This window comes from Cucurbita pepo, chromosome LG09, assembly GCF_002806865.2.
Source record: "Cucurbita pepo subsp. pepo cultivar mu-cu-16 chromosome LG09, ASM280686v2, whole genome shotgun sequence".
Classification (NCBI taxonomy): Eukaryota; Viridiplantae; Streptophyta; class Magnoliopsida; order Cucurbitales; family Cucurbitaceae; genus Cucurbita; species Cucurbita pepo.
The window spans coordinates 7,189,665-7,217,107 of record NC_036646.1 but is presented as its reverse complement, the minus strand read 5'-3'; the positions used below and the strand labels follow the sequence as shown (position 1 = coordinate 7,217,107).

General features: G+C 36.1%; 4 protein-coding genes across 4 annotated transcripts; 1 reads left to right on the top strand and 3 right to left on the bottom strand.

Annotated features, from left to right (window-relative positions):
* Positions 1-833: 833 nt before the first annotated feature.
* Positions 834-7,840, bottom strand: LOC111801793 (phytochrome E-like). Its single transcript, XM_023685949.1, has 4 exons — positions 5,490-7,840; positions 3,927-4,734; positions 2,518-2,811; positions 834-1,479 (listed from the first exon to the last, which is right to left on the bottom strand). Exons 1-4 carry the CDS (start codon positions 7,537-7,539, stop codon positions 1,239-1,241), a joined length of 3,393 nt encoding a protein of 1,130 aa, XP_023541717.1. The 5' UTR covers positions 7,540-7,840; the 3' UTR covers positions 834-1,238.
* A 5,192-nt stretch (positions 7,841-13,032) lies between these two features.
* Positions 13,033-17,832, top strand: LOC111802130 (cold-regulated 413 inner membrane protein 1, chloroplastic-like; the record flags this gene model as incomplete). Its single annotated transcript, XM_023686397.1, has 9 exons — positions 13,033-13,214; positions 13,313-13,444; positions 13,824-13,919; positions 14,102-14,166; positions 14,358-14,427; positions 14,508-14,692; positions 15,343-15,657; positions 16,535-17,026; positions 17,545-17,832. Coding segments are annotated over 6 exons (711 nt in total), but the record flags the coding sequence as incomplete, so codon positions are not given.
* LOC111802129 (PLASMODESMATA CALLOSE-BINDING PROTEIN 1-like) lies at positions 15,270-17,833 on the bottom strand. The gene is made up of 4 exons (XM_023686396.1): positions 17,782-17,833; positions 16,583-17,080; positions 15,801-15,843; positions 15,270-15,648 (listed from the first exon to the last, which is right to left on the bottom strand). The coding sequence occupies exons 1-4, from the start codon at positions 17,831-17,833 to the stop codon at positions 15,396-15,398; spliced, it is 846 nt and encodes a 281-aa protein (XP_023542164.1). The 3' UTR covers positions 15,270-15,395.
* Positions 17,834-20,497: 2,664 nt separating this feature from the next.
* On the bottom strand, positions 20,498-27,351 carry LOC111802693 (carboxyl-terminal-processing peptidase 1, chloroplastic). The gene is made up of 12 exons (XM_023687152.1): positions 26,877-27,351; positions 26,474-26,593; positions 25,825-25,962; positions 25,178-25,282; positions 24,912-25,077; positions 24,126-24,202; positions 23,811-23,855; positions 22,622-22,705; positions 21,604-21,642; positions 21,459-21,521; positions 21,104-21,233; positions 20,498-21,029 (listed from the first exon to the last, which is right to left on the bottom strand). The coding sequence occupies exons 1-12, from the start codon at positions 27,306-27,308 to the stop codon at positions 20,974-20,976; spliced, it is 1,455 nt and encodes a 484-aa protein (XP_023542920.1). The 5' UTR covers positions 27,309-27,351; the 3' UTR covers positions 20,498-20,973.
* Between the last annotated feature and the right edge of the window lie 92 nt (positions 27,352-27,443).

Here is a 27,443-nt window from a genome sequence, read left to right as displayed (position 1 = left end):
TTTGCAAGGGGATATTTCTAGCCCGTTATAAAGAATGTTTCGTTCCTCCCTCTAATTGTGGGGATCTCACAATACACAATACACCATTTCGGGACCCAGCATCCTCGTTGACACACCGTCTGGTGTCCATCCCCTTCATTTGCTCGGAGATATTTCTAGCCCCCTTATAAATAATGTTTCGTTCCTCTCTCCAATCAATGTGGGGATCTCACAATACACCATTTTGGGACCCAACGTCCTCGCTGGCACACCGCCGAGTGTCCATCCCCTTCAAGGCTCAATGTCCTTGCTAATACACTATCCAATGTCTGGCTCGATACTCTTATAAAAAATGTGGGGATCTCACAATACACCCTTTTGGGACCTAGCGTCCTCGCTGACACACCGTTTGATATCCATCCCCTTCGAGGCTCAACATCCTCGCTAGTACACCGCCTAATGTTTAGCTCAATACCGTTTATAATAGTCCAAGCCTACTGTTAGCACATATAGTCTTCTTTGGGCTTCTCCCCTCAAGGTTTTCAAAACGCGTCCACTAAGGAGAAATTTTCACACCCTAATCGTTGAAAAACAGCTAACAATAAACCAAGACTTCAAAAGAAAATCTTCAACGCCGAAGAATACCAACATCAACTTTTCGAGCATTCTAAAAAAAAAAAAAAAAAAAAAACAAACTTATTTTCTCGAGCATTCGAACTCTGAACTTCCAAACTTATTTTCTCGAACTTTCAAACTCTAAACTTACAAACTTTTTTTATTTTGGTCTCGAAATTATGGACGAATTTTTAGAAACGTAACTATTTCGGTTACTCAGACCGACATTGGTTCGGTCCTTTTTGTGTCACAATAATCACAGAGCTAAAATATTACAATGTATGGTATTCATGTCCAAAACAGACCAAAACAAAACCCTATGTTTGATATACATTGATGAAACATGCACCAGCAGAGCCAACCTCAAATACAGACTGAGCTACACAACCTATAACATCCAGATTTGTCATTTACAAACCTTACATACAATTTCACGTCGAATTCGACCATCGAACATTACCAAGAGACTCTCGGCATCGTAACGGGCGAGCAACCGAAAAATGGACTCATTATACGCTTTCACGTATCCGGGGACATGTTATGTGTTGGGGCTCGGCGTTGTCCAGACTTGGAATCTGTGCATCTTCCATAACAACGTTCCTGATATGAGTTGTAGAAGCGTGCATCCACCTGAAAATAGAAGCTCATGTCCCTTGGCTTGTAGTAGCTTCCATCGACCCTCTCGAGCGCCTTAATTTGAGCTCGAGGTCGATGATGAAGTAGCATTTAGTTTGCTCTCTAACGTAGCGTATGTTACCGCTCAACTTATTGAGAAGTCTACGTGACAGGTTTAGAGCAAGGCCTTGCTTTGAAGTCCATTGCTGACCTCCTCCAACCATATCTTGGATTAGTTCAGGAGGCAGACCTTGACCTGGATGAGACATTCTACATACAAAGAAATCAAAACAAATCACTGTCCCAATAGTTCATTGTAACAAGATGGATTAAAGTAGTGAGCAGTACAAACAATTCAATCATCATATGATCAAGCAGAGAACATACATGGAAAAACCGTGTAGAAAAGGGGATTAGACTATGATTTGTCTCTAATCTTTGTACGGTAGAATTTAATCCTACGGTTTAGTGACTACTAGAAATCAAACCAGAAATCAAAATTCGTGTAGAAAACAAATAACGAGTTGGTATGTAACAGCCCAAGCCCATTGCTAACAGAAATTATCCGTTTTTGCCCATTATGTATCACAGTCAGCCTTACGGTCTTAAAACGCGTCTGTTAGGGAGAGAGGTTTCCATACCCTAATAATGAATACTTCGTTCCCCTCTCCAATTAATGTGGGATCTCACAATCTATCATCCTTGGGGCCCAACGTCCTCGTTGACACACTGTCCGATGTCTGGCTCTAATACCATTTGTAATAGTCCAAGCCCACCGCTAACAGATATTATTTGTTTTGGCCCGTTATGTATCGCCGTCAGCCTCATGGGTTTAAAATGCATCTGCTAGGGAGAGGTTTCCACACCCTTAATAGGAATGCTTCGTTCCTCTCTTCAACCGATGTGGGATTTTACAATCCATCCCCCTTGGAGACCCAGCGTCCTCGCTGGCACACCGCCCAATGTTTGGCTCTGATACCATTTGTTATAGTCCAAGCCCACTGCTAACAAATATCGTCCGCTTTGGCCCGTTACATATTGTCGTCAACCTCACGGTTTTAAAAAAACGTCTGCTAAGGAGAGTGAGATGTTTCCTCACTCTTATAAGGAATGCTTCGTTCCTCTCTTCAACCTATGTGGGATCTCACAGGATAGATTCAAGTGGCTACCGTGCAAAACCCACTTTGACCTTAGCAGTAACAAGTTTTTTCGGTGTACGGACTAAATCATTGAATACTAAAGTTTAGAGACTAAATTGTCATATGAAAGTAAATGCACCAAATGATGTTTTTTAGTCAAAGTGAGTACCTGATCTGCAAGTGAATATGTTCATTTCCATCTTGTATGAGCTTCAAACCAGATGAAATTTTGATTTCAACCCAACCATCCGGAACAGGCGCGTACTGCACGACATTAAGCAAGAAATCTGACAAAACCAACTGAAGCTTAATATGATCGCCACAAAGATTTAACACTTTGATTTCTTCTGGAATCTCATGAAAAAGTTGTATGTTCTTCTCTCTGACAACAGTCATGATTTGACAGATAATGGCGTCCAGCACACTCCCGAGGATAAATTCTTCTCTGTTTATCTCTACTTGGCTGTTAAACAAGGTGAAAAATCAGAGGTAGAACAAAATTTAGTAGACAATAGAGACATAAAGGCATGACTATATATATTCGGGTTCAATAAAAGCTAAGGTATTGGTTACTTTTTATGTTTTCTAGAGGAGAAGAAACTGTGGGATATCGGGGAAGAATTATATTTGTAATGGCCCAAGCCCACCGCTAGCATTTATTGTCCTCTTTGGGTTTTCCCTTTCAGGCTTTCCCTCAAGGTTTTTAAAACGTGTCTACTAGGGAGAGGTTTTCACGCCCTTATAAAGAATGCTTCGTTCCCCTCTCCAACCGATGTGGGATCTCACAATCCAATCCAATCCACTCCCTTTGGGGCCCAGCGTCCTCGCTGGCACTCGTTCCTCTCTCCAATTGATATGGGATCTCACAATCTACCCCCCTTCAAGGCTCAGCGTCCTCGCTGGCATAACGCTCAGTGTCTAGCTCTGATACCATCTGTAATAGCCCAAGCCGACTGCTAGCAGATATTGTCCTCTTTGGCTTTCCCTTCTGGGCTTCCCCTCAAGGTTTCTAAACGCGTCTACTAGGAAGAGGTTTCCACACACTTATAAGGAATGTTTCGTTCCCCTCTCCAACGGATGACAACAGTATGAGAGAAAAATATACTCTAATCCTCAGCTGCAATGAAGAAATTTGCTTGTTGCTCTGGCCAGGAACGGCTTAGCGACATAAACAGATGTGTTCATTTACCTCGTCTTGAAGTCGATTAAAACAACCGTTGTACAATATTAAATGCTACCTTTTTCGATGCATAAGATCATATTAACAAGGCTAACAATGCATTATTTTCCCTAAACAATGTGTTCCAGTGGCTTATACTTATTCATACACACCCTAAATGTTCACTTAGCCCTCAAGTTTTAACTTTTCTCTTCTCCAATCGTCCCTCGACACTTACTTCGGTGGATGCTTCATTTCTTTAAGCAGGCACATTGGGTTTAATAAAGTGATAGTTAAACAACTTGCAAATTCAGAACTTCATGGCATAGTTAATGAACCAAAAAAAAGCGTAAAATCACCAGCAGTAGAGAAAAAGATATGAATATAAAGATATAGTGGACGTTTTCGATGTTACTTACCCTCCTTCTAAACTTCTGAAGTCCATATCCTCTATGATCGTCATGATTTGTCTCTCGCATGCGCCACTGGTATCGAGAAAGAGCTTCTGGTTTTCTGTAATGCCTGAATTTACAAGAAGTTCATGAGTAAATCTAATGCCATTTAAAGGATTTTTCATCTCCTGCTTTATGTAAGTCAACTCCTTAAGCTGCAGATTTCCCTCTCTGTCGCCCACACCAAGTCCTTCAGAGACCCCATGCAAGTTGGGCTGAACAATTTGCAGGAAGCAGATACAACCAATGATGTTACCTTCTGCATCAGTTCTTTTGTTTGATGTTAAAAGAACCTCCTCATAGTTCCCATCCTTATTGAAAAATCCTAACGGAAACTTCTCGGTTTCTTGACCGTCGATACCTTGATATAAAAGGATCATAAAACTAGTGAGCGTATCTAGACCTTTCAACCTACAAAAATTTCCAAAGATCTCCCCAGCTAGCATTTTTCCTATAACTTCATCTTTTCTCCAACCAGAAAGCTTTTCCATGGCTGCAGTCCATTCACAGCAGTAACCGTTCACGTCCGAAGCAAATATCGGTGGGATCAATGGACTCAAACTTTCAATAATAGCCTTATAATCTCCCTGCAGACGTATAAATTTATCCATCACACCTTTCTCGGGCGTAACATCTTTCCCGACAAAGCAAACCCCGACAATTTTGTTTGTGTAATCCCTACTTGTGCAAGCATTAACGACAATATAAATGGTAGACTTTTCTTTATCAGATCGAAAACTTCTCAGTTTTAACTCCACATTGTTGTCTTCCTTACCTGAAAAACATAAGGACAATCACATAACAAGGGAAAGGGGGAAAAGGAAAAGGTAGAGGGCTATTGCTATGCTATTATAGCTGGTGCTCGAATCAATAGTTAGCTTCATAAACTAGACGGCTGACTCGCCCCTATGAAGATTATTGGTAGAAATCATGATTGAGAACTTTTTCTATCGAGCTTTATGTGAGATCCCATATCAGTTAGGGAGAACGAAACATTCTTTATAAGGGTGTGGAAACCTCTCCCTCGTAGACGCATTTTAAAAACCTTGAGAAGAAGCCCAAATGGAAAAGCCCAAAGAAGACAATATTTGCTAGCGGTGGGCTTGAGCCATTACAAATGGTATCAGAGCTAGACACCAGGCAATGTGCCAGCGAGGAGGCTGAACCCCAAAGGGAGTGGACACGAGGCGATGTACCAGCAAGGACGCTGGGTCCAAAGGGAGGTGGATTGGGGGGTCCTACTCAATTGGAAAAGGGAACAGAGTGCTAGCGAGGACATTGGTCCCGGAAGGGTGGTGGATTGTGAGATCCCACATCGGTTGGAGAAGAGAACGAAACATTCTTTATAAGGGTGTGGAAACCTCTCCCTAGCAGACACGTTTTAAAAACCTTGAGGGGAAGCCTAAAGAAGACAATATCTGCTAGCGGTAGGCTTGGGCCATTACACTTTAAGTCTATATTCAATTTTCTATTGCCATGCCTCTTGACTTAAGCAGTTAAAATATTAAATGCCTCGATATCTACACGTACCTTGAAGAGCATGGGAAAGTAAATCTCCAACAGTTCCACGTGAATCTTCATGAACAATTTCATTAACCAGAGATTTGCCCAAAGCTTCACTAGTTTGTAATCCTACGAGTTCAGAAATTTTAGCATTCCATCCATTGATCACACCAGTTGAATCAACCCCAAAAATTGGAACAGTTGCTGTTTCAATCAACCTCACCATTTCGCAAGCTGCTGAACTGAGTTCGTCGATATCCTGGATTACAGTGTCACTCGGCTGGGCAGAAGCTTCTACCTTTGAATCACTGTCCCTAGTGTTAGAAAAAGACTCCCTCATAATAAGCTGCAACGAGTGAATGGCATTTATTTCTTGAACTTCCCAAGGTAAACTTCTACTCTTCGCAACTTCAAGAAACGCTTTAAATGATGATCTTGGGTGCAGTTTTCCACCATCGTCCTTAATATCCGGATGATGCTTGGCTCCTCCCCATTGGATTTCCTTTGCTGCCTGAGACCTGAACCAGAATAAGAAATCCTTGGAACTAATTCTTGCAGCTGCCATACCACACACTGCATCACCTAGAGAAGCAGCTTCGGGGTAGCCAGCATCAGCCAAACTATCCGTGCTCAGTCCCGTAGAATCCCCATGGTTAGTAAGTACCCATTCTACAAGATCTTTGACTTGTGCTTCAGTCGGAGTTATACCAAGTAAACAACATGCCCCATTATAATACAATGCTGCACCCTCACACTTCACAAGATCCATTATACTAGGAGACTGCATCAGCAATGCACATGGGGAGCCTCGAAGAAGCATGTCGCAGAGGAATGTTTGTGTCTTGAGAACCTTTTTCTCTGTTAATTGTAATGACAATTGAAGCTCCATGTAAAGCTGCAGCCCAAATGCCTGGATGAGAAGCTCACAAGCATAACGAAGTGGGAAAGGGACATATCGCGGAGAAGTATGGTGGCACACTACCAAGCCCCATAACCGTGTTGGCGAGTCATCACTATTCATGACTACAGCCATCGCTAACGAGGCTAAGGAACCCATATTCGACATGTACTGCAAATGACAGCTATGGGGCGATCGAAGTGTTGAATTAACCAAACAAAGAGGCTGCTTTAGCTCATCACTTTGAATGACCTGCACAGGCTTCGCGTGGCAATCACAAATCATCCTGATGCGGTTTTGCTTGAACAAAAACCGAGCAGCTTGAGGTATATCAATGGCAGGATAATGCAAACCAAGATATGGCTCTAAGTCAGACCTTCTGATTTCTGACACTACTTCACCATGTTCATCATCATGGAACTTATACACCATCACTCTATCATACCCTGTAAGCTTCTGCACATCTTCCACAACCGTGTCACATAGAACACCTATATCACCACCAGGTAGAGCCTGCAGCCTAGAAATCGCCCGAACCGCTAGTTTCTGCGACTGAACCGTGCCAGCAAGCGACAATGCAGGATCAAAAGATCGTGTAGGCTCTAAATCAATCACAATCCCCACATCAATCCTATGCAATATAGCATAAAATGGCTTCTGAGTAGTCCTAGAATAGACCCAAACCGGATTCAACAACGAAATCTCCCTGAAAGAAGCTGCTTTAGCCAAAGAAGCACCGGAGGAAGGCGTAAACAGAGCTCTCATATCAACCCCAATCAATCCCTTCCCCTGTGCCGACTCAAATTCATCATGTAACCCCAAAATTTCAAAACAGTTCTCACTATAGCTAATAATCTTAAAACTAGACTCATCAATCGCAAGCAAACAACCAAACGATTGAACCAGCCCACCCCTCTGAATCCTAGACAGATAAGCAGCAATTTGTTCTTCGGGAACAGATTCATTAGCTTCAAGAACTGACCTCGAATAATTAAAAGACTCACCAGAGGCATCCGATTGCTCAAACTTGCTCATAATTCCAGCATCGGCATTGTATTGCACAAGTGCGGCAGCTCTGTTGCCGGTGCTAGTGGTGTTACTCAGACGAGCCCTCATATTGCTATCCGCCGAGGACGAAAACGCCATCGCTCCTCTTTCTCCGCTCCGATTCTTCTCCATGACTTAAACTGTAAGGATTCAAGTGAAAATTGTTGGATTGATTGTTCAAAGAAACTGAGCGAGCAGGAACTTAATCTTCATCAGTGAAGTTGGTGATTGTCTTGCTCGATTCGTCGCTGCAAACAAGTTCCGTACGTCTCTTTCGAAAGAGCAGCTGCTTCGCTTTTGGGTTTTGGCTTTTATCTTCCCAAGAAGTGGCTCGTCGTCATCCATTGTCGTCGATTCATAATCCATCACTGTATTTAGCTTAGAATTTACTCGCCTTGATTTTGGATTAGCATGAACTACCGGTCCTTGTCTCCCTGGCGCCTTCCCCTCTCATGTGTACATATATATACACATATATATGTATATGTATATATATATATTTGTATGTATATTTGTATACATATATGTATATATATATGTATATATATCTATGTATGTATATATATGTATGTATATATATATGTATGTATACGTATATGAGACGCCTTCCCCTTTCATGTGTGTGTATATATATATATATCCACATATGTGTGTTATATATGCATTATGTATATGTATGTATATATATATATATATCCACATTTGAAAAAAAGAAACCTTCTAAGATTTTAAGTTTTACTAGTGAGACATGACCATGGCCTCGACCTTGAGCATTTCTAGCATCAAAAAAATCGTCATCCGAGTATGAAATTACCTCGTAAAGGTAACAAATGACTACGATCTCAGCCATTTCTAGCTCGAGTTTCTACAATTTTTGTTTTTTTCTTGATCGGGCTTCTCAAATCTGATATGATCATGTCGTTACTCTTAGGGTTTTTAGATGAATAGCGATGATGGATCGACTTTTCTTTTAGTTTTTTTTTTTTTTGGATATGAGCTTTAGTTTCTCTCGTATTCTCCACTGTTAAAAATTTTCTTTCTTCGGATCTCGACTAGGTTTTGATCCATTTTGCTCGTGCTTTTCTTGAGCAATACAATCTCTTCCTCTAATTGTTGGGAACGAGGCTTAGAATGTGTGTATTCTCGTGTCCTTTGCAAATGATAGTCTCGAATTTTATTTTAATGAAGGAAGAACATGAGCTACAACTACACATCAGTGTGGTGCTTGTCACTCTAACCTCAATGTTGGAATTAGCTAGGAGAACTTTGGTTATAGTTAGGGTTTAAAGTATCGAGAAGAGAGAGCTACCTAAGAAAGATATAGCAAATTAGGTTAGTGAACCAAATCGGATCGAATTGAGACACTACAAGTTGCAGTTCCTCTTAGGAGTCCAACCCTAATCTCGGTCTTGGCTAATTGTCAAGGCCGAGAAGGACGATTTAGGGTTTGACCCAATCCCCTCTTCTTCTCTCCGAGACTCGAGCCTTGTGTATTTTTATAAATTTATTTTACATAAAAAATTAGGTTAATAAAAAAAACATAATTTTTTTTATCACAATTTAAAAATTTGCGAGGTTCGAGTNAAAAAAAAAAAAAAAAAAAAAAAAAAAAAAAAAAAAAACTCCAATTTTAGAAAAATCTATTAATTAATTTTAATTCGATCCACGATCTCCTTTCGGTTGTGACCCGCCCCGGAGGTTAGCTTGAGTTAGATTTTGGAGGCTGAAAGACACGTAAAAACTCTAGACTACGACGATTTTCAACCGAATGTATTACCTGCGTGTAGGACCGTCCCCCAGTCCCGTCTTACTCTTTCCACATTATCTTTTTACTAGCTCATAAAAATATTGTTTTTAACGAAATCTTGATCGTGCGTCGTGTCCAAAATAAATATTAAATTCAAAGAATCTAAAAAATATTATATATATATATATATTGAACTGAAATAAGATTGGACCCACAGGGTGAGGTGAGGGTAGATATGGACAGCTCGCATTGAAGAAATGGGACCACTCGTTCTATTAAAAGAAAACAATATTAATTTATCCACTTTCCAAAAAAAAATTTAAAAAAAAAACCATATTTTTCATGTAATTTATGTGGTTGAAAAATTGGGATATTTTATTATTTAAATAAATAAAATACCAAACATAATCACGTGCTATTGGCCCACTGCCTCGTGCAACCACTCGTTTTAGTACCCATCAAAATCTTTCCTTGTACTAATTTTCTTTTTTAAAACAATTTTTTTTTTCTTAAAAATATTTTTAAATTTTATTTAAAATATATTTTTAATTTTTTAAAAGTTTAGAGTAATAATCTTAATTTTTTCAAAACAAAATTAAAAAATATTCCAATTTCATATTTATTATGTCCAATTTACTAAAATTTATAAATTTATTTGATATATAATTAAAAATTTAACATTACGTCCAATATAAATTTGTTTTGTCTCTTTAAAAACAAAATTGAGAGTTTATTGACTTATTTGTCGTCACTCGATTTTTGAAGATCCATTTAAGAGATCTGACCATAACAACAAGACGAAAATAAAATAAAAGTATAATAAAACAAATAATTTAAAAAATATAATGTAAAGTTTCGTACAAATTATAAGACATACAATACGAGTGTAAAATATTCAAGTTTAAAATAAAAAAACAATACAAATAGGTATTGTCAACCGAGAATGGACACGAGATACCCAAAATATATATATATATATATATATATATATATATATATATATATATACAATGACAACCATAAAAAGAATACAACTAACTAATGTCCCGGGTTGACACCCCTTTATGACAGTGTAGCTCCCGAGCACCTCCCTACCTTGACTGGTACCTGAAAAGAAAGATTAAAATGAGTGAGTATAAAAAAAATACTCAACAACCAACCTACTTGTAGGCTCTCATATCACAGTATCACTCCCTCCAATCTACCATAGCGGAAGACATTAAATTAGACATGTTTCTCAATTTTCTTATTATAAGGAAAATTTCGTACTTTTATAACATATGTGTCATTTTCATTCAAATTGTTCATTCTAAGTCCTGATCACATGTATTCTAATTACTTAAGGTAAATTATGCTCGCACCTTAACACGTCCTAACGATCCCTACAAGTATTACTTGCCTATAGTCTAAGTGTTTACTTATCGGGATGAAGCGTGCCCTTCCTACCTTGTGTTTATGCTCGTTGTAAGTCCCAAATTTCTTCAAATCTTGTTGGTAGGTCCTGAATCAAGCTAAATTAGCACCGGTATTGAAATCGGGATGAAAAACAATCAAACGGGCTAAAAAAGAGTCTCACGCACCAAGTCACGTGCCATAAAGGTAACGCATGTGCAAGGACCGATGCACGTTTGATGGCGTACTCACGTTCTAGTTGTGCACCAGTTCACAGATTCAAGTCCAAGGGCGTTGGTTCGATTCTAGAGCCGCGCGTTATTTTTCTTAGAATATCTCTCAAGCAAACACTTGTTTTTGAAATATTTTTGAAACATTATATTAATGGTATTATCCATATATAAATAATTTAGATCATACACTATTGATATATTTTATATACTTGCTTATATTATTAATTTAGCTCCTTGAAATTTATATTTATTTGGTACATGGACTTTCAAAATTTTTATTTAATCTATATACTTTTATTTCTAATATTTTTAAATCGAATATAAAATTTAATTTTAATATTGTAAAAATTAAATTTAAATTTTAGTAAATTATTTAATTTTTTTAAAATTTAAATTTATGAAAAAACAAATTATTTAAAAAAATTTAATGGCTAGTTTCTTATAATATTTACTGAAATAAAGTCACTACCGTGTAACGTAAAGTAACCATTTTATGCCTAAATAATTGTTTGAAAATATTCATAAAAAGTTTTTAAAACAAAACAAACGAAAATTAAAATAGATTTAATAAAAAATAAAACATAAATACTCTATACTAACCTATAGTCTACGAAAATTAAATACAACTACTCTATGCATATGTCATCTTTAAAGTTGTGATGCCACCATACATAAAGGGAATTTTGTCTTTCCCTCAAAAATAAAAGTAGCATGTGACTTGAGTATTTTAAGTAATAAACTTCACTATTGGAGTTAAATGCAAACACATGCAAACATGAATATAACTTATTAATTAAAGTCGTATTCTCTTAGGTGACTATCTTAAGATGTGTATTTACTATTCTACACACGACCCACATGTGCGAATATAGACCCACCAGTCGGTTCGTATACCTCCTGGATCCCTCTTTCTGGTCGGGCTAGCAGTCTCTGGTGCTATTATCGGACACCTGGTAGGAATAGTGACCATCGGTAGCATTATGATAAATACAATAATCATTTTTCTTTTCGTGATGTATGTGTTTGTACCCATCGTAAACGGAAAAATTCCCCGATGCATGAGATCCCAATATTTTTCGTTTATCAAACCATGTAAAAATAACATCTTCCATTTTCCTTCATATCATATCATTTTATAACATAGTCTTTAAAACATATATCAGGGTTGTATACTATGTCGAAACATATTTACTGTGCATCATTCATGTCATATCATGCACATATCATATCATAAATCATGTCATAACATGTATTATATCACCAAACACATCATATCATAACATGCATCATATCATTAACATATCATTTCATAATACTTCACACATATGAAACACATGACACGTGCAAAACCACGAAACACGTGTCGTCATACAAGATATAAACTTCTAACCATACCGATAATAAAGTCACTTACCTAATTAGTATCACTAATTTATTATTAATGAAAGTTTGATTTTGTCATTTGAAATCCAAGTCAACCTATATGAGCTAATAACATTAATTTCAAGTTTAAACTTCTACAAAATTATTTCTAGTTCATGTGTTAAATTTTATGTGGACATCCGACACTCTGCATAATTAGAATTTAGGAATATTTATATATATGTTTATACATACCTCTATTTATTTATATATATATTATTTATATTAAAGAATTTTTTTCTTTAATCAATTTTTATTTTTATCGGATAACTATGATTAATTTCTAAAACTCAACAAAATTCTTGTCATTTAATCGTTAATTCAAAACTAATTAATTGTAATTAAATTAATATTATTGATAGAATAAAGAAAAGAGGTAAAATATGGTTACAGACCTTTTCAAATCATATCTCTCGGGCAAGATAAAATTTGCATAAACTTTTTTGTTTTCGGTTGGTTTTTACAGTAAAAAAAGAATTACGGAATTGACGGAGTTATTTTAGGAAAGGAGTGGTGAGAGGTTAATGGAGATGTAAGGCTATTTATTTTTATTTTTATTTTTCTAATTTTGTTATTATTATAATTTTTTAAATTGTTACAAAATAAAAAACTTTGGTAATATTTTTGCTATCCATTATAAATAGAATAAACTGAAATTAAGATTGACGTGTTCGAGTTGAACGACAATTGGCCCAATCACTCCACTTCGGTCAGGCGGCTCTGGATTCTTCGTGTTCATCAGTCAGGCTAGCGACGATTTGCTTGTTGAATCAAAACTAGAGAATCGAAAGCATCGTTTACGGTCCAAATCTGAGAGAAGATAGAAGCTGAACCAGGCAACGGAAGAAAGGGGAAATCGTTTGTGTATTATCTTCTGCTATTTCACTTCACAGTCCTTTTCTATGCAAATCCAAGCTATCCGCTCCTCTCTCTCTAAGATCCTCTCTGCCGAATGCAAAACTCACGTTTAATCCTGCCGCTAAACAGAGGTCGATATGTTCTAATCCGATCAGGTAATTTGAGGCTTCAAAATCATGTCAGTCCGTTTGAGTAGTGATTTTGGATTAAAAATTTGTTAGTATTGTTTAAAAATGAAAAGATGTTTGACCAGGTTTGGTTTCGGTAGCGACGTGAGTTCGACGTTGGCGATTAACAAGAAAAGGAGGCGTGGTTTGAGTGCTGTATGTTACGCGATGCCTCTTTCTGCTCGCAATCTTCAGTGGATCTCTACTATTTCTTCTGTGTAATTATTCTCTCGCTCTCTCTTGATCATGTGTGAAATAAGCATAGCATCATCATGTCTAATATAGATGATCTTATTATATTATTCAAGTTGTGCTGTTAATCATCGATGTTGGCTCTCTCAACGATGGATTTTACGACTTCCAATCTTTGAGACACGATTCTGTAGAATGAGGACTGAGTACTCAAGAGTTCTTAAATGTTTTGCTAAAATTCGTTTGCGTCCACTACGTAATCAATTGCGTTTAAGTTGATAACATTTAGTGGCTACTTTTATATCTCCAACCGTCAAGATTTTACGACGTTCACCTTGATCTGCTGTTTCAGAGTCCATTGCACGTATCAAAGTAAAATTTAAAAACCCTAGATTTCTTCTACAGGATTTTAATGCTCGCAAGGGGGACTGGGATCCAGAAGTCATTTATCGTTCCACTATTTGCTCTTCAGGCGCCTGCAAGTGTTATCTCGTGGATTAAGTAAGCCTCTTGAAAGCTCTCTATATACTTCCATCCCTTTTCCCCTTACGATCACATGGATGCATCATGCATTGATTGTCTTTAAGAAGTTTAATCTAGTCCTAAGATCAGTATCTATCAGCAAGATGTATGAGCTATTAGTTCTAACTGGGCTAATGTTTTGGTTCTAACTTCAATTTCAGAGGAGAATATGGCATTTGGAGCGCATTTTTGGCACTTCTTGTTCGTCTGTTTTTCTTCATCCCTGGTATAGTCTCTCCTGATCTACCTCACACGATCATCTATGAATTTAATTGCTGGTTATCATTCACTTTATCCCGAAAGGAACTTAGTATATAGCTTGGCTTGAAACTTATTTATTTGAACCTCATTTTATATAATTCATTGAATGAGTAGAAAATTCATAGGAAGTCGGATGCTGGATTCTTTTGGATGTAGGTGAACTCGAGATACCATTCATATCATTACTTTTGGTGATTGTGGCCCCATATCAAGTCCAAAACTTAAGGTACACATTTGAACTCTTGATCAAATTGAACTTCGTAATTTTTCCAATCTCAGCATTTAATTATTATCTCCCATTGGCAGGGGAACTCAAGAAGGGACCATCATCTCACTACTGATTGCAGCATATTTGGCTTTCCAGCATTTCTCTCGAGCTGGCAGCTTTCGGAGAGCTTTTGATCAGAATTCAATTGTTGCAACAGTGGCAATCATTTGTGTAACAGCTGTCTCATTCCTGCTCGTGATCTGAGTTCTTCAGTCACTCCCAAGTAAACCTTATATTGGTTAAATCTTCCTTAAATAATACTGGTCTACTTGTAACAGTTACACTACAGTCGCAATGTACAGACCTTTCCTTTTTATGTTGATGGGTGACTATGAATAAGTTTTCCTTTCTTCTTTTTTGGGTCAATCATTAAAATTATTTCAAACTTTATTCCTGAGCTCCAATCGATCGAATATCAATGTTTCAGTTTAGAGAGATCATTCAGAGGTTTAATAGCATCGGTCCTAGTTATATATGCAAATTTGTGAACTTGCCTTCTATCATCAAATTTCTGTTGTATAATTTGTAAATTACACAGTGAATAATCATAAATCTGACTCTTGTGCAAGGTGAAGCCTGAGTACAATGCCTCCCTGGAAAACCAACCTAAAAGCTTCCAAATGGAATTGACTTATCGATATCCTTTTATTGGTTAAAAGCATCCAAAATGGAATTGACATATCTATATCCCCTTATTGACTAACAATGTAAATTATCGTATAGCTAGCATGTGACCTATTTATTTCTTTAGTCTACTAATTTATGTTCCTGTGGACTTAGTTTTTCTAATACATATCTTGGTGTAACAACAATAACTTGCTATATAATCTTTCTTTTTATCATATTGATGTCTAACAATGCAAAAATGTGCAGCAAATAAGCGATTGCCATCTCTCTGTGGAGAGAAGAAATGAGATTCCTTCTGCTTACAGATGATTTGCCACAAGCGAACCCAAAAGGTAAGTCATGGCCAAGAGCAGCAGTGATCGTTTTGATATTGAAGTGGCTGAGCTGGGCATGCCTGATGGTTCTGCACCATACATCGATGGATCTGTGGGCGTAAAAGTTGGGTTCGTGGGAGCCGGTGGTGTCATGGTTGGTATTGTGGTGATGGGCGGTGTTGGTGGTGGGATTACAGGCGGCGGTGGTGTTGGGTTTGGAACTGCAGGTGGAGGGGGGCTGTGAAAGGTACGTAAAACAAATTAGTTTTTTTCTTTATTTTGGTCTAAATAGTTTTGATTTTGCTTACTAAACTGAGTTCTTTTTTCTTCTTTTGTTGGGTGAAGTATAGTCTCATAGTAAAATGAATGAAGGAGCCCTTAAGGGATTACCTTGGTGCAGCTCTGGATGTTGCATAGTGACAGTTACCATTACCTGCAGTAATGTTGAAAAGATGGTTAAAAAAAATTATAACAGACCAATTTCTTAGATTTTATTTTACCTTTGAGGTTTGACTTTGTCAAACCTCAGAATTTATCTCTACTAGGAAAGGAGGACGAGAGAGAGAGAGAGAAGGGAAGTATGCTCACTCATAAAGGGTTGAACGAAAAATAGTAGTACAACACAAATGGATTAACTACAAAGGAAATCATAATTTGTGATTTAAAATATACCTTAGTACTTTGTAGTGTGGTCAGTTTCTATTGTATAAAAGCTGTTAGTAGTAGGATTAACAGATGAAGGACGAACTCGGTAATAACCCACGCCCACTACTAGCAGATATTGTCCTCTTTGGGCTTCCTCTCAAGGGTTTAAAATGCGTCTACTAGAGAGAGATTTCTACACCCTTATAAGGAATGTTTCATTTTTCTCTCCAACCAATGTGGGATCTCACAATCCACCCCCTGGGGGCACACCGCCCGGTGTTTGGCTTTGATACCATTTGTAACAGCCTAAGCCCACCGCCCGGTGTTTGGCTTTGATACCATTTGTAACAGCCTAAGCCCACCGCTAAGAGGACAATATCTACTAGCGGTGGGATTGAGACGTTACGAACTCTATATTCAATAATCCTGGTTTAAGCAGTTTTGTAGTTAAAAAATCTCTCAGAATTGTTTTATCACAGGTGATAACAGGGGTTGATTATGATTCAAAAAGGTAAAAGTTGTCATACTTGGGTCTGTGCTAACAAGTTGAGCTGTTCCTCCAAAAACACAGCTAGTAGCAGCTGGATTCCTCTGGTAATAGTCATTGAAGGCATAAGAAGCATGGTCCTTCACGGTGTTGGGGTCATAGCAGCTCCCCCCTGGTTGAATCGCCGAACAGTCTGCACCGCCATAGCCACAAGCATAGTCAAGAGCCACCTGTAGAGCAGTCGGGGAAGCAGCAGAGCTTGCAATACACCATGAACCTCCACCAGAGTTTCCAGGCCCTGTGGTGGGAGTCATCATATTAGGGTCTACTGAGTTCGGTCCAGTCTGTGGCGACGTAGTTGGGTTTACTGTTGGAGTTTGAACTTCTCCTGGCGTTGTCGCTGGGTTTACAATGGGGGCGTCATACAACTCAGTGAAATGTACTGAAGGAGAGAAGATCTTTCTCTCTTCTTCACTCTGCAGAGGTATGTCTTGTTGATTTTCTTCTTGTATGGGAGGTTTCTCTGCAAAACTTGAACCTGAAGAGGTAAAACTACATCAGTTTTTCACCTTTTTTGGTAAAATTTACTGCAATTACTGAAATGTTAGCAAGTTACATTCCTGGATAGCATGTTTAAACATCAATTTTTCACCTTTTTTGGTAAAATTTACTGCAATTACTGAAATGTTAGCAAGTTACATTCCTGGATAGCATGTTTATACACTTTCATTTGGTTTGTGTGTGTGATTTTCGTTTCAATGCATTGATTTAGCACAATTTTGGACTCTATTTAGATGCTATAAAGTTTTCTAAACCAAATTAAAGGCATTTATCCAACACAGTTACAAGGATTTGAATTGCATGAGGAATTGACAACATCTATATTTAATACCATGAAAAAGGGAGAAAACTTTGTCAATCTTCAATTTACTGTGTATAAGATATGAAGAACACTTAGGAATCACTTCCATATCTAACAATTTTATGTCATTTTGTTTGCAGAGATCGACCTATCAACCTGATATGCTTCGACATTTCAAGCGTAACTCAACTAGACAAGACACGTACCCTCAGCTGGAAATTCAAAGGTTCGAATTCTTCTACTCTTATATATAGTAGAAGTGTACTTAAAAACAAACTTATCTTTCACTTGCTCGCTCTTCGATTCTCGAACTATAACAGTCTAACAATGAGCATGAAAATGGCTACAAAAGAAACGAAGCGGAAATCGACCTTTACCTGAGAAGAGTAAGAAGAATAGTGCCAAATTCCTGAGAATGTTGGAACCCATCACTCTAAGTTGTCTGTGATTTGCTCTTGTAGGATTTAGTAGTAATAATGAGAGAGAAGCCAAGCTTTAATAAAACACATCAAATGAGAGAGCAGACCAAAACTGTTGCTGAATAGTACTGAATATCTTTTCACTGTAAATTATTTTTATTCATAAAACTTAAGAATCAAAGCTTTCTTGGATCACCAAGAAGAAAAAGAATATAAGAAAACTTGAGAAAGCAGGCAATGAAGTAGTTGGATACNCCCCCCCCCAAAAAAAAAAAAAAGAGAAAAGAAAGTATGGCAAAATAGCAATCTATGGGGTTGGTTTTTGTTTTCAGAACATCTTTTTTGGAAATCCTAAGTTTGTGAATATTGATTCCCGTCGAAACGAAACGGTTTGAGTTTTGTGAAAAAGGCTGAAGTCCCTTATCGGATTTGAACCGATGATCTACACCTTACCATGGCGTTACTCTACTATTGAGTTAAAGGCCTATTTGATTCAATTTCGAAACGAAGTTGTTCCTTCGTAATTTTTTGAGAACGGTTTTTGAAGATGAAAATAGGAACACGAAGTAGTCAAGTGAAAGTTGGGTGTCAGTGTGGGTATTTGATTTAATTTCTGAACGAAGTCGTTCCTTCGTACGAAAATAAGAACACAAAGTAGTCAAGTGAAAGATGTGAGTCAGTTTGGATATTTGAATAAGAACACAAAGTAGTCAAGTGAAAGATGTGAGTCAGTTTGGATATTTGATTCAATTTCTGAGCGAAGTCGTTCTTTCATAATTTTCTGAGAACGGTTTTTGAAGATGAAAATAGGAACACGAAGTAGTCAAGTGAAAGCTGAGAGTTGTGTATATTTTTTTAGATTCAATTTCTGAACGAAGTTGTTCCTTCGTAATTTTTTGAGAACAGTTTTTGAAGATGAAAATAGAACACAAAATAGTCGGAGTGAGTGTGGAGCAAGGGAATTTTATGTTTTTGGTCTGTAATGAAGAATATTGTCTCCTAACTTTGCCGAATGATGGATTCAAGAATATAATCTTCAAACATTCAAATGGGAATAAATTTTGATACCTTGTTATAAAGAATATGCAGAGCCACATGCTTTTGATTTCCCTAATTTAATATTTGGATTAAATATTTATATACATATTGAAAATAGTAAATTATATATTTTGGATCTTCAAAATTTTTCATTGTTTGTTTGGATATATTGTAACCAAAACAATGAAATTTCCCAAATCTATTTTTCTTTATTTTTTAATAAATGATAATAATTTTTTTCTCACAATTTTTAAATAAAATTTTCTTATGTCCACTTACAGATTCCTTTTAATATATATATATATATATATATATTGGATAATTTTATATATTCTATTTATAGAATATTTCTTTCCTATATATATATATATATATAAACCTAAAATTCGGATCCATAACACTCCCATACAAAACTAAATTTTCGAAACTAAATTGTTGATGTGATCTTCGAAACCCTAAATTGGTAGATTTAGATTGGGATCTGTTCATTTTTTGGAAGTTAAAAAATAATTTTGTTGATCGATCCCTAGTTTGAATTTGTTTAAAATTTAGCATTTGAATTAGATGTGAAGTTTATTTATGACTCTTTATTTCCTTTAAATCTTTTGTATTTTTCTTTAACCATGTTAATGTAATTTTAAACTTAGAAAATGAAAGCACGCTACAATTAATGTAATAATAAATTTATTGCAAATTTATCGCAAATCTCTGGTATATAATGATTTTCTCTCGCAACTTCTTTTTTAAATAAAAGTAGGGAGTAGGTTTCTTTTTAAGTTTTAAGAGTATTATTGAAACAAAATTCTAACATTTTTTTATCTTAATTTAATGGAAATGGTATTTTAAAATATTTTTTCAAATATCCTATTGAAAGAAAAACTAATAATTTAAGTGTATTTTCTATTTAGCCTTAAAAAAAAAAAAAAATCCCAAATCACTTTCTGCAAAAGTAGAGCAGTTAGAAAAAAAAGGTGAACCCACAAACTCCATCTTAATCACATTAGTTAACCAATTTTCAAGTTATGCTATGTCTAGTTCGAATAGTTGTTTTTAAATATATATATATATAAAATATTATATTGATCCAGAATTTTCTCGATTAATCAAACAATAATCTCTCAAATTTTGTTGATTTTTTTTTGCTGTAGACATGGTTCAATTTCATAAGATTCAAAATAGAAAATTAGCCCAATGATAATCAATTTAGTTAATCTTAGAAAATTAGCCCTTCTTTGTAATCCAAATTACACGTTTCATTAATTCTTTAAAGGTATAAATTCGTCTAGAGACCATAATTCATATATATATATATATAATGTATACATCTTCTATCGATGTTCATATTGGTTTTTTTTCGTGTTCGGAGTTTGTATTAGATAAGAATATTAGTTAAAAATAATAACAAAAATTTAGTGTTTAAACATACCAAAATATACCTNAAAAAAAAAAAAAAAAAAAAAAAAAAAAAAAAAAAAAGGTGTTTTTTTGTCCACACATCCATTGAAGTAATAACATAGTACTTATTACATGCTAAAGTTTACCGAATAAATAACTAAATAGTTATTTATTGGTTGAAAGTACATAAACTAAAGCTATTAAATCATTTATTCCCTGAAAATACCAAGAGACCAGAAAATGAATAAGAGTTTCTTTATCACATCCAAAGAGTATAAACCAAGCAAAATGGTTTATTGCCAGAATGAATGAGCCGTTTCTGACTGAAAGAAAGTATATAATGGCACGTTTCTTCAAGCTAACGAATTCTCAAACAATCTGATGTTCAAGAACGTTTGACCATTGTCACTACTAACCATTTACAACAAGCAAACAAGAAGATTCAAGTTTTCTTAAAAACAATCACAAAAAAAGTATTCTTATGGCCTCTAATTGCTTAAGAGAGGGGCTTATTAGATGCAAAACTTCTCCATGGTTCTTGTCTGCACCTCTCAGTGAATCTACACTGAGATAAACTGATTTTGATCCACTTTCATGCCCTGAGCTTTCGGAAAATTGAGCTGCAAATCTAGAGATCTCAGAACAAGACACTCTAAAGAGGGAGGAGCAGTAAAAAGGCGAGTGAATGAAGACCGAGAGCGCCCGGGGTAACCTGGGTTATCCTTGATGAAGGATGGAGCACTGTGAAAGACGTTTAGTGACATCAGTCCATGCTGCAATAAAGAGGCACTCTTGTTAGGTGAGGTTGACCAGATTCCTCTCGTTTTTTTAGGGTAGTTTACTCTACCTGGGAAGTTTTGGAAGTCGGGTTCGATTCCGTTTCCATTTATATCTTTGTGATTTGGGGTAACATACTTCCCAACGGTGACTGCGACACCAGATCGGTCGTGAAGTTCGAAAACAGACTGAATCAAACCCTGTAAATGAAGATGAAGCGAGTATAATTTATGGCAATTCAGATTTTGCTAGTTCAACTAGACAAGTAGAAAAGAAACTCAAAAAACATTCATGCAAGGGAGAATTTGGAAGGAGGTACAAAGAAGTCACATGTAAGCATTGCAGCATAGCGAAAAGAAATTTGAAGTTAATATAATAAGAACATACGAAAAAGACTAGCTAAAGCTGAGGTAAATATCTTAAACCTTGCCATAAGTCCTTTCTCCCACAAGAACAGCTCTACAATTATCATGCAGCGAGGAAGCAACCTGAAATAGGAACAACTCGAGTGAGTAGAATACAAGATCATAAAATGGATTCACATGTTATTCAGTTGATTGAGGCACTCACAATTTCACTTGCACTTGCAGTTTTTTTGTTCACAAGAACCTGCATGAATTGTGGTCGAGAGCATTATAATTAAGTCCATACATTGGAAGTATATGGCAATTATCAGTGTATATTTTAGTGTAAAACAAGATGTAACTAAGCGTCATCAAACAAATTAGATTTACAATGCTAGAAATGAATGTTTTAAATATGAAATATTGGGCAGAATTAGATTTTGCAGGAGAAAAGGAGGTTCTGATTCAGCTGTTGTCTAAAACATGAAATTTGAATAAAGCTGACTTTCAAATTATTGTTAAAGAATGTCTGCAGCAACTTACCTAAAATTTTAGCCAAAGAACATGCGTGCTAGTTAATTTTTTTTTTTTTCATGTAGAGAATTAATTAAAACCAGTCCATTCAAATAGTTATTTCACCATCCTAGTTAGATGCCTGCTTCAGCAAGTTGCATTCTTTTTCATCTGTACACATTGAAGAACTAACACTGAACTGCTGGAGTCAGGACAATTATTATGCTTTTCCCCATTTTGTAAAGAATTATTCGTTGTAAACCTAAAAAAAAAATACAATTTTTCTTTCCTCATAATCAAAACAAGCAAGAGGTTCATCGATGAGACCAGCATGGCAGGCAGGATCTATCACATCCATTTTTTACACGTCACCTATTGACATAAATGAACAAAGTGCGATTCCCTCTCTTTATAATCAAAACAGGAATAAGGTTAAGTAACAGATCAGCATGGTGATAAAGATTTATTACACCCATTTTTTTCCAGTTACCCTTCCATATTACTGAGCCATATATAACTTTTAAAATGGGTTCGAACAGAAACAAATTAACCGACATAATAAGATTTAGTTTCATTATATAAGTTAAACACATTAAAAAGAATGATGAATTACCTCTTTTAGAAGCCAACAGTTATTAACGAACTAAAACTTAATGCAGCTTAAATGAGAAGCCATTCAGTTCTTCATGTACGATTAAAATAAAGAGAGTTCATAAGAAAACATTACATACCACGACTGGAGCTGTAACTAATGGTCCAGTGTCTGCAACAACAGTTTTTTGGTATTGGGGATCTCTTCCAACTGTATAGATCACCTGGACATGTATCAACAAGAAGAAAACACCAAATAAACAATCATATCATCATTTTCAATCGATAGTTAAGGCATCTTCAAAGGTAGTTGAGCAAGTTATCATATCATCATTTTTTTTTTGTAAATCAGAAAAAAGGAGCTTTTAGTGTCACACCAGGTTTCATATCTTAATCCATTACCTTGAAGATTTTCAAAAAAAGAAATTATTGGACACAAATAGTGTAACAACCCAAGCCCCCCCGCTAGCAAATGTTGTCCGTTTTGGTCCGTTTAAAACGTGTCTATTAGGGAGAGGTTTCTACACCCTTATAAGAAATGTTCGTTCCCCTCTCAACCGGGGAAGAGTGTCACACCAGGTTTCATATCTTAATCCATTACCTTGATGATTTTCAAAAAAAGAAATTATTGGACACAAATAGTGTAACAACCCAAGCCCACCGCTAGCAAATATTGTTCGTTTTGGTCCGTTTAAAACGCGTCTATTAGGGAGAGGTTTCTACACCCTTATAAGAAATGTTCGTTCCCCTCTCCAACCAATGTGGGATCTCACAGTCCACTCCTCTTGGAGGCCAGCGTCCTCACTAGCACACCGCCAGGTGTCCAGCTTTAATACCATTTGTAATTGCCCAAGCCCACCACTAGCAGATATTGTTCACTTTGGTCCATTATGTATTGTCGTTAGCCTCACGGTTTTTAAGGGAGAGGTTTCCACCTCCTTCTAAGGAATGCTTCGTTTCCCTCTCCAACCGATGTGAGATCTCACAAATGGTGATTTTTCATTCCATAAAAAAATGGTCGAAAGTAAGCTCATTAAGTTATTTTTGTTTTAATACTACTACCATCTAAGGCAGCAAGTGATGGATGCAATCAAGCATTAACAAAATGGTTTGGCCTAAAATGATCTAGGTTTACTACCCATGTTTCATCAACAAAAAAAAAAAAAAAAAACTTTTCGGGAAAAAGAAGACAAACAACAATCTAATTATTTTCAGAGTTTCAAGAATGGGGGAATGGTCAGAACTAAACCCTAAGAAGCAACAGACTTATATTTTATACCTAGGGAATATTACAAATAAGTTGGGAGAAAGTAAAATAAATTCATATACCGTGCTTCCTTCATTTAGAAATAGCTTTGCAATTTCTATTCCAGCCTGAAATAAGCACACTTACAATTGGTAAATTCAATCAACATATATATACACATACAAACACATATATTAGATATATGTTTGTTAAGAAGTTTAAGAGATATACGTAGAAGAAAGTCATAATTTTACTTCTACTTGAGAATCCCCAATGAGGAAAATTTTGGTCGGCAGTAGCAGGACATTGTAAAGAAAGGCATGCAAAAGAAGACATTCCTCATTCAAGAGGGAGTGCAGTATTAAACAATAAAATACGTACAAGACCATTTTGAATACCTGTACCAGTCCACCAAGATTATCTCTGAGATCCAAAATGAAATATGAAGCGCCCATGGCCTCAAGACGCTTCATTGCTGTAACAATTATGCCTCTATTATTAGCAGAAATCATCCACTTAACAGTTAGTATTGAAACAATTCCAATCTACATAACAACAGAACATAGGTTTACCTTCTGCATATAACACTCATTAAAAGAGTGCAATAACTAACTTTCTCTGAGTGAGTATTGATTTGTTTTATTCTGTTTTAATAGCTCCAATACAATAACTGATAAATAAAATGGTGGTCCTTAGACTTTCCTTCAGTTTGATTTTCCAAAGTAATGATATATATGAGGTACTTTCCTGCTTTGTGTGTTAGGAACTAAAGAGCTTCCATTGAACAGGCTTGATGATGAATCAAATTGATTCTTAAAACAATGCTAAATTAGGGATGAAACTAAAAAAAAAAATAAATAAATAAATGGATTGAAAGAGATGAACTATCATTTAAGCATATCCAATTGCAATGAAAATACATCCGTACCATTTTAACTGTGTAAAATAAAATGAACAAAATCAAAATTCAATGACATAGAACTCAATTCAAATCCATACAAGTTTCTGCCCTATTTTAAAGGAACTGAAACCTTATATTAAATCCTAAATTCAATGAGACAGAACTCAATTCCTAAAATGTTACTTGTACAATGAACCTTTTATGATCCACCATTAATTTGTGGGATTATATAAGTTAGAAAGAAACTTTACATATCAAGTGGTTTCATTAATCAGACAATTACCTGTAACCAAGTCCTTTTTAGCCAATGCATTGAATTCCTTTAGGCGAACGTACCCAACAGAAGAGGCAGCATCAATTTGCTCAAGGCGATAAAAGACTGGGGATCGAACAAGAACCTGCCTTTGGACTTGAATACTTTCTTCTGGTCCACAGTTACCATGTTTGACCTATAAAAAATGCATCCTGGATGATTGAAAGAAAAATAACAAAAAGAAAAAAAAGTTAACAAGGCATTTTATCAAATTGAAACAAATCTACGATAACAACCTTAACAGTCACTTGTGTTTCATTAGGGCCTTGTAGTAATGAAGATACTTCAAATGCTGATTTCCCTCTCGCATCCACTCCATTAACAGCTAAAACTTCATCACCCTGACAGACGGAGAAAAAAGAATGAATAAAAATTGTTGAAACTGCACAACACTATTTCAGAGTAAAAGATCCTGAATTAGAAAGTGATAACAAGGAAAAATAACCACATGAAAAAATCAGAAAGGCTTCTGCTGCAAGATACTAGTTAATTTGATTGTTGCCTTTTCTGATGAATCATACATGATGGACCCAGTATCTGAAAGATTGTTTTCAGAACAGTTTTTAACAGATAATATGGTGAGTTGTAGAGTTTAGTTTATTACGAAGCTAAAATTAGAAATTTGTGAATGTAAAATGAAGAATTTCGAGCATTCTAAAGAACAGGTAATCCACAAGCACAAATAAAATTAAAACAAGGGAAAACAAAATTAAAAAAATAGACATCCCAACATGTTTAAGTAAATTTTTTGTTCTAAAACTCTAAAGACAATCTTTAAAAACAGCTCAGTTTTGAGATAATCAACAGAGATCAGAATCATAGCAATCAAATGTTTTTCTGAAAAGCATAGATTTTAAAAATTGGATCAGTTCTGAACAGTTACCTGTCTAATGCCAGCCAAATGTGCAGGACCATCTAATAAGAGTCCTAGTACCTTTATTTTCATGCCTCCACTATCATCTGGAACTTCCCTAAGGTTTATTCCAATACCAGTCATGTCATACCTCGCCATTTTGGAGAACTTCCAAAAAAGAAACAAAAAAGGAAAAACAGAACATGAATAAGAACTTAAATTTTGACAAATAAGGAACTCGCTTTAACGGCATACAGAACCATCTTTAAGATAGATCTCTCGAATTTGATCACTAATGAGAAGTCCTTGCCATTTTGAGCCTTGATAACCCGATAAATCCCTATTTTAAGGTAAAGTCATCCCTATTTTTTTAGTTAAAGCCACACAATTAAAGTTAGTGGAATGGCCAAATGAAATGGCTTTAGTTGAGTTGCCACTCCTTTCCATTTTTAACATATAATTGTTATTTAAATATGTCAATCGAGTGAGAAACAAATAATTGGTCTTGAGCACAATCTGAAATACGTCTGTCTCTCTTGTGTTTTTCCTATTTTTTCTTCTTCCAACAATCTGCTGTTTTTCCTCCGACAATTTCCTCAGTCAAAAGACATCAGTATTCAACATCGTACAAGGAAGAAAACTCGGCAACTGAAAGGATAAAAGTGAGAAAAATCGTTACCTCAGCAGGGGGAAGAAAACGTGTATAAGGATCGCCCAAGCTTGCCAGCATTCTTCGGATGATATTATGAGCCTTTGACCGAGTTTGAATTGACATATTCATAATGTCTTCTTGCCTTTGCTGAAAGCATCAATATCCGTGCTCATTACTTCAGACTTGCAATGACATTCATTTTTAAGCAGAATTTCAAATAGCATGCACGCATATTTGTAGGAAAATAAGTTCAAATTTATAAATTCCATTACCTTCCATGGATTCCGATCTCTAGCTTACACAAGAACATAAAAAATGATATAGGTAAACATTGTAAATAGCGGAGTATAGTATATACATATAAACTGACACACGATACGCAAATTGAAAAAACTTGCCTAATCAGGAGAGGCGACAGGGGAATCTATACCTTCCAAGCTTCAGGCGACCAGCGATGGTGACCAGCATCTAGAAAACTATCATTTACAATTTCCCAAGCCTCTTGCACAATATCCTCGTTAGTTACCGGCGGAGACACCGTCTCAGAGTTCCCAAAGTCAGGTAGCTCGTCTTCAACACAAGACGCAGATGAATCGGACGGCGAAGAATCAGCCGATAATGAGAAGATTTCCACAGACGAATAATCCAACGCAACAGATAAGGGGGAATGGAAAAGAAGGCCGAACGAAAGGACTCCGGATAGAGCTCCGATTAGTGTTTTGTCAACCGAGTTGAGGGAATTGCTGGAGCTTTTCTTCTGCAAGCTGAGGAAGCTCAGAAATGGCGGAGGCTTGGGAACCAGAGAGGGGAACTGGAAATGTAAGGAAGAGAAGGATTTGAAGAAGAAGATGACATTCGTCATCTCCTGCAACGCTCTGTTCGTTTCCGGAAGAGCTCCGCTTGGATATCAGCGTTCGGTTTTATTTATTTATTTATTTATACTATACTGATAATAATTATAAAAAAACAATATATATATATATATATATATATATAT

Excerpts from the sequence above, each read along its gene's own strand:
- LOC111801793 (XM_023685949.1), bottom strand. The coding sequence starts at position 7,539 with ATGGAGAAGAATCGGAGCGGAGAAAGAGGAGCGATGGCGTTTTCGTCC. Across the intron at positions 4,735-5,489 it reads ACTTTCCCATGCTCTTCAAG|GTAAGGAAGACAACAATGTG; the intron begins GTACGTGTAGAT and ends TATGTTTTTCAG. Across the intron at positions 2,812-3,926 it reads TTCAGAAGTTTAGAAGGAGG|CCAAGTAGAGATAAACAGAG; the intron begins GTAAGTAACATC and ends CTTGTTTAACAG.
- LOC111802693 (XM_023687152.1), bottom strand. The coding sequence starts at position 27,308 with ATGACGAATGTCATCTTCTTCTTCAAATCCTTCTCTTCCTTACATTTC. Across the intron at positions 25,283-25,824 it reads ATTTGGCTGGCATTAGACAG|GGTGATGAAGTTTTAGCTGT; the intron begins GTAACTGTTCAG and ends TCCGTCTGTCAG. Across the intron at positions 21,234-21,458 it reads GAGAAAGGACTTATGGCAAG|GGTTTGATTCAGTCTGTTTT; the intron begins GTTTAAGATATT and ends CTTCATTTACAG.
- LOC111802129 (XM_023686396.1), bottom strand. The coding sequence starts at position 17,833 with ATGGGTTCCAACATTCTCAGGAATTTGGCACTATTCTTCTTACTCTTC. Across the intron at positions 17,081-17,781 it reads ATTCTTCTTACTCTTCTCAG|GTTCAAGTTTTGCAGAGAAA; the intron begins GTAAAGGTCGAT and ends TTACCTCTTCAG. Across the intron at positions 15,649-15,800 it reads ACATCCAGAGCTGCACCAAG|CCCCCCTCCACCTGCAGTTC; the intron begins GTAATCCCTTAA and ends TACCTTTCACAG.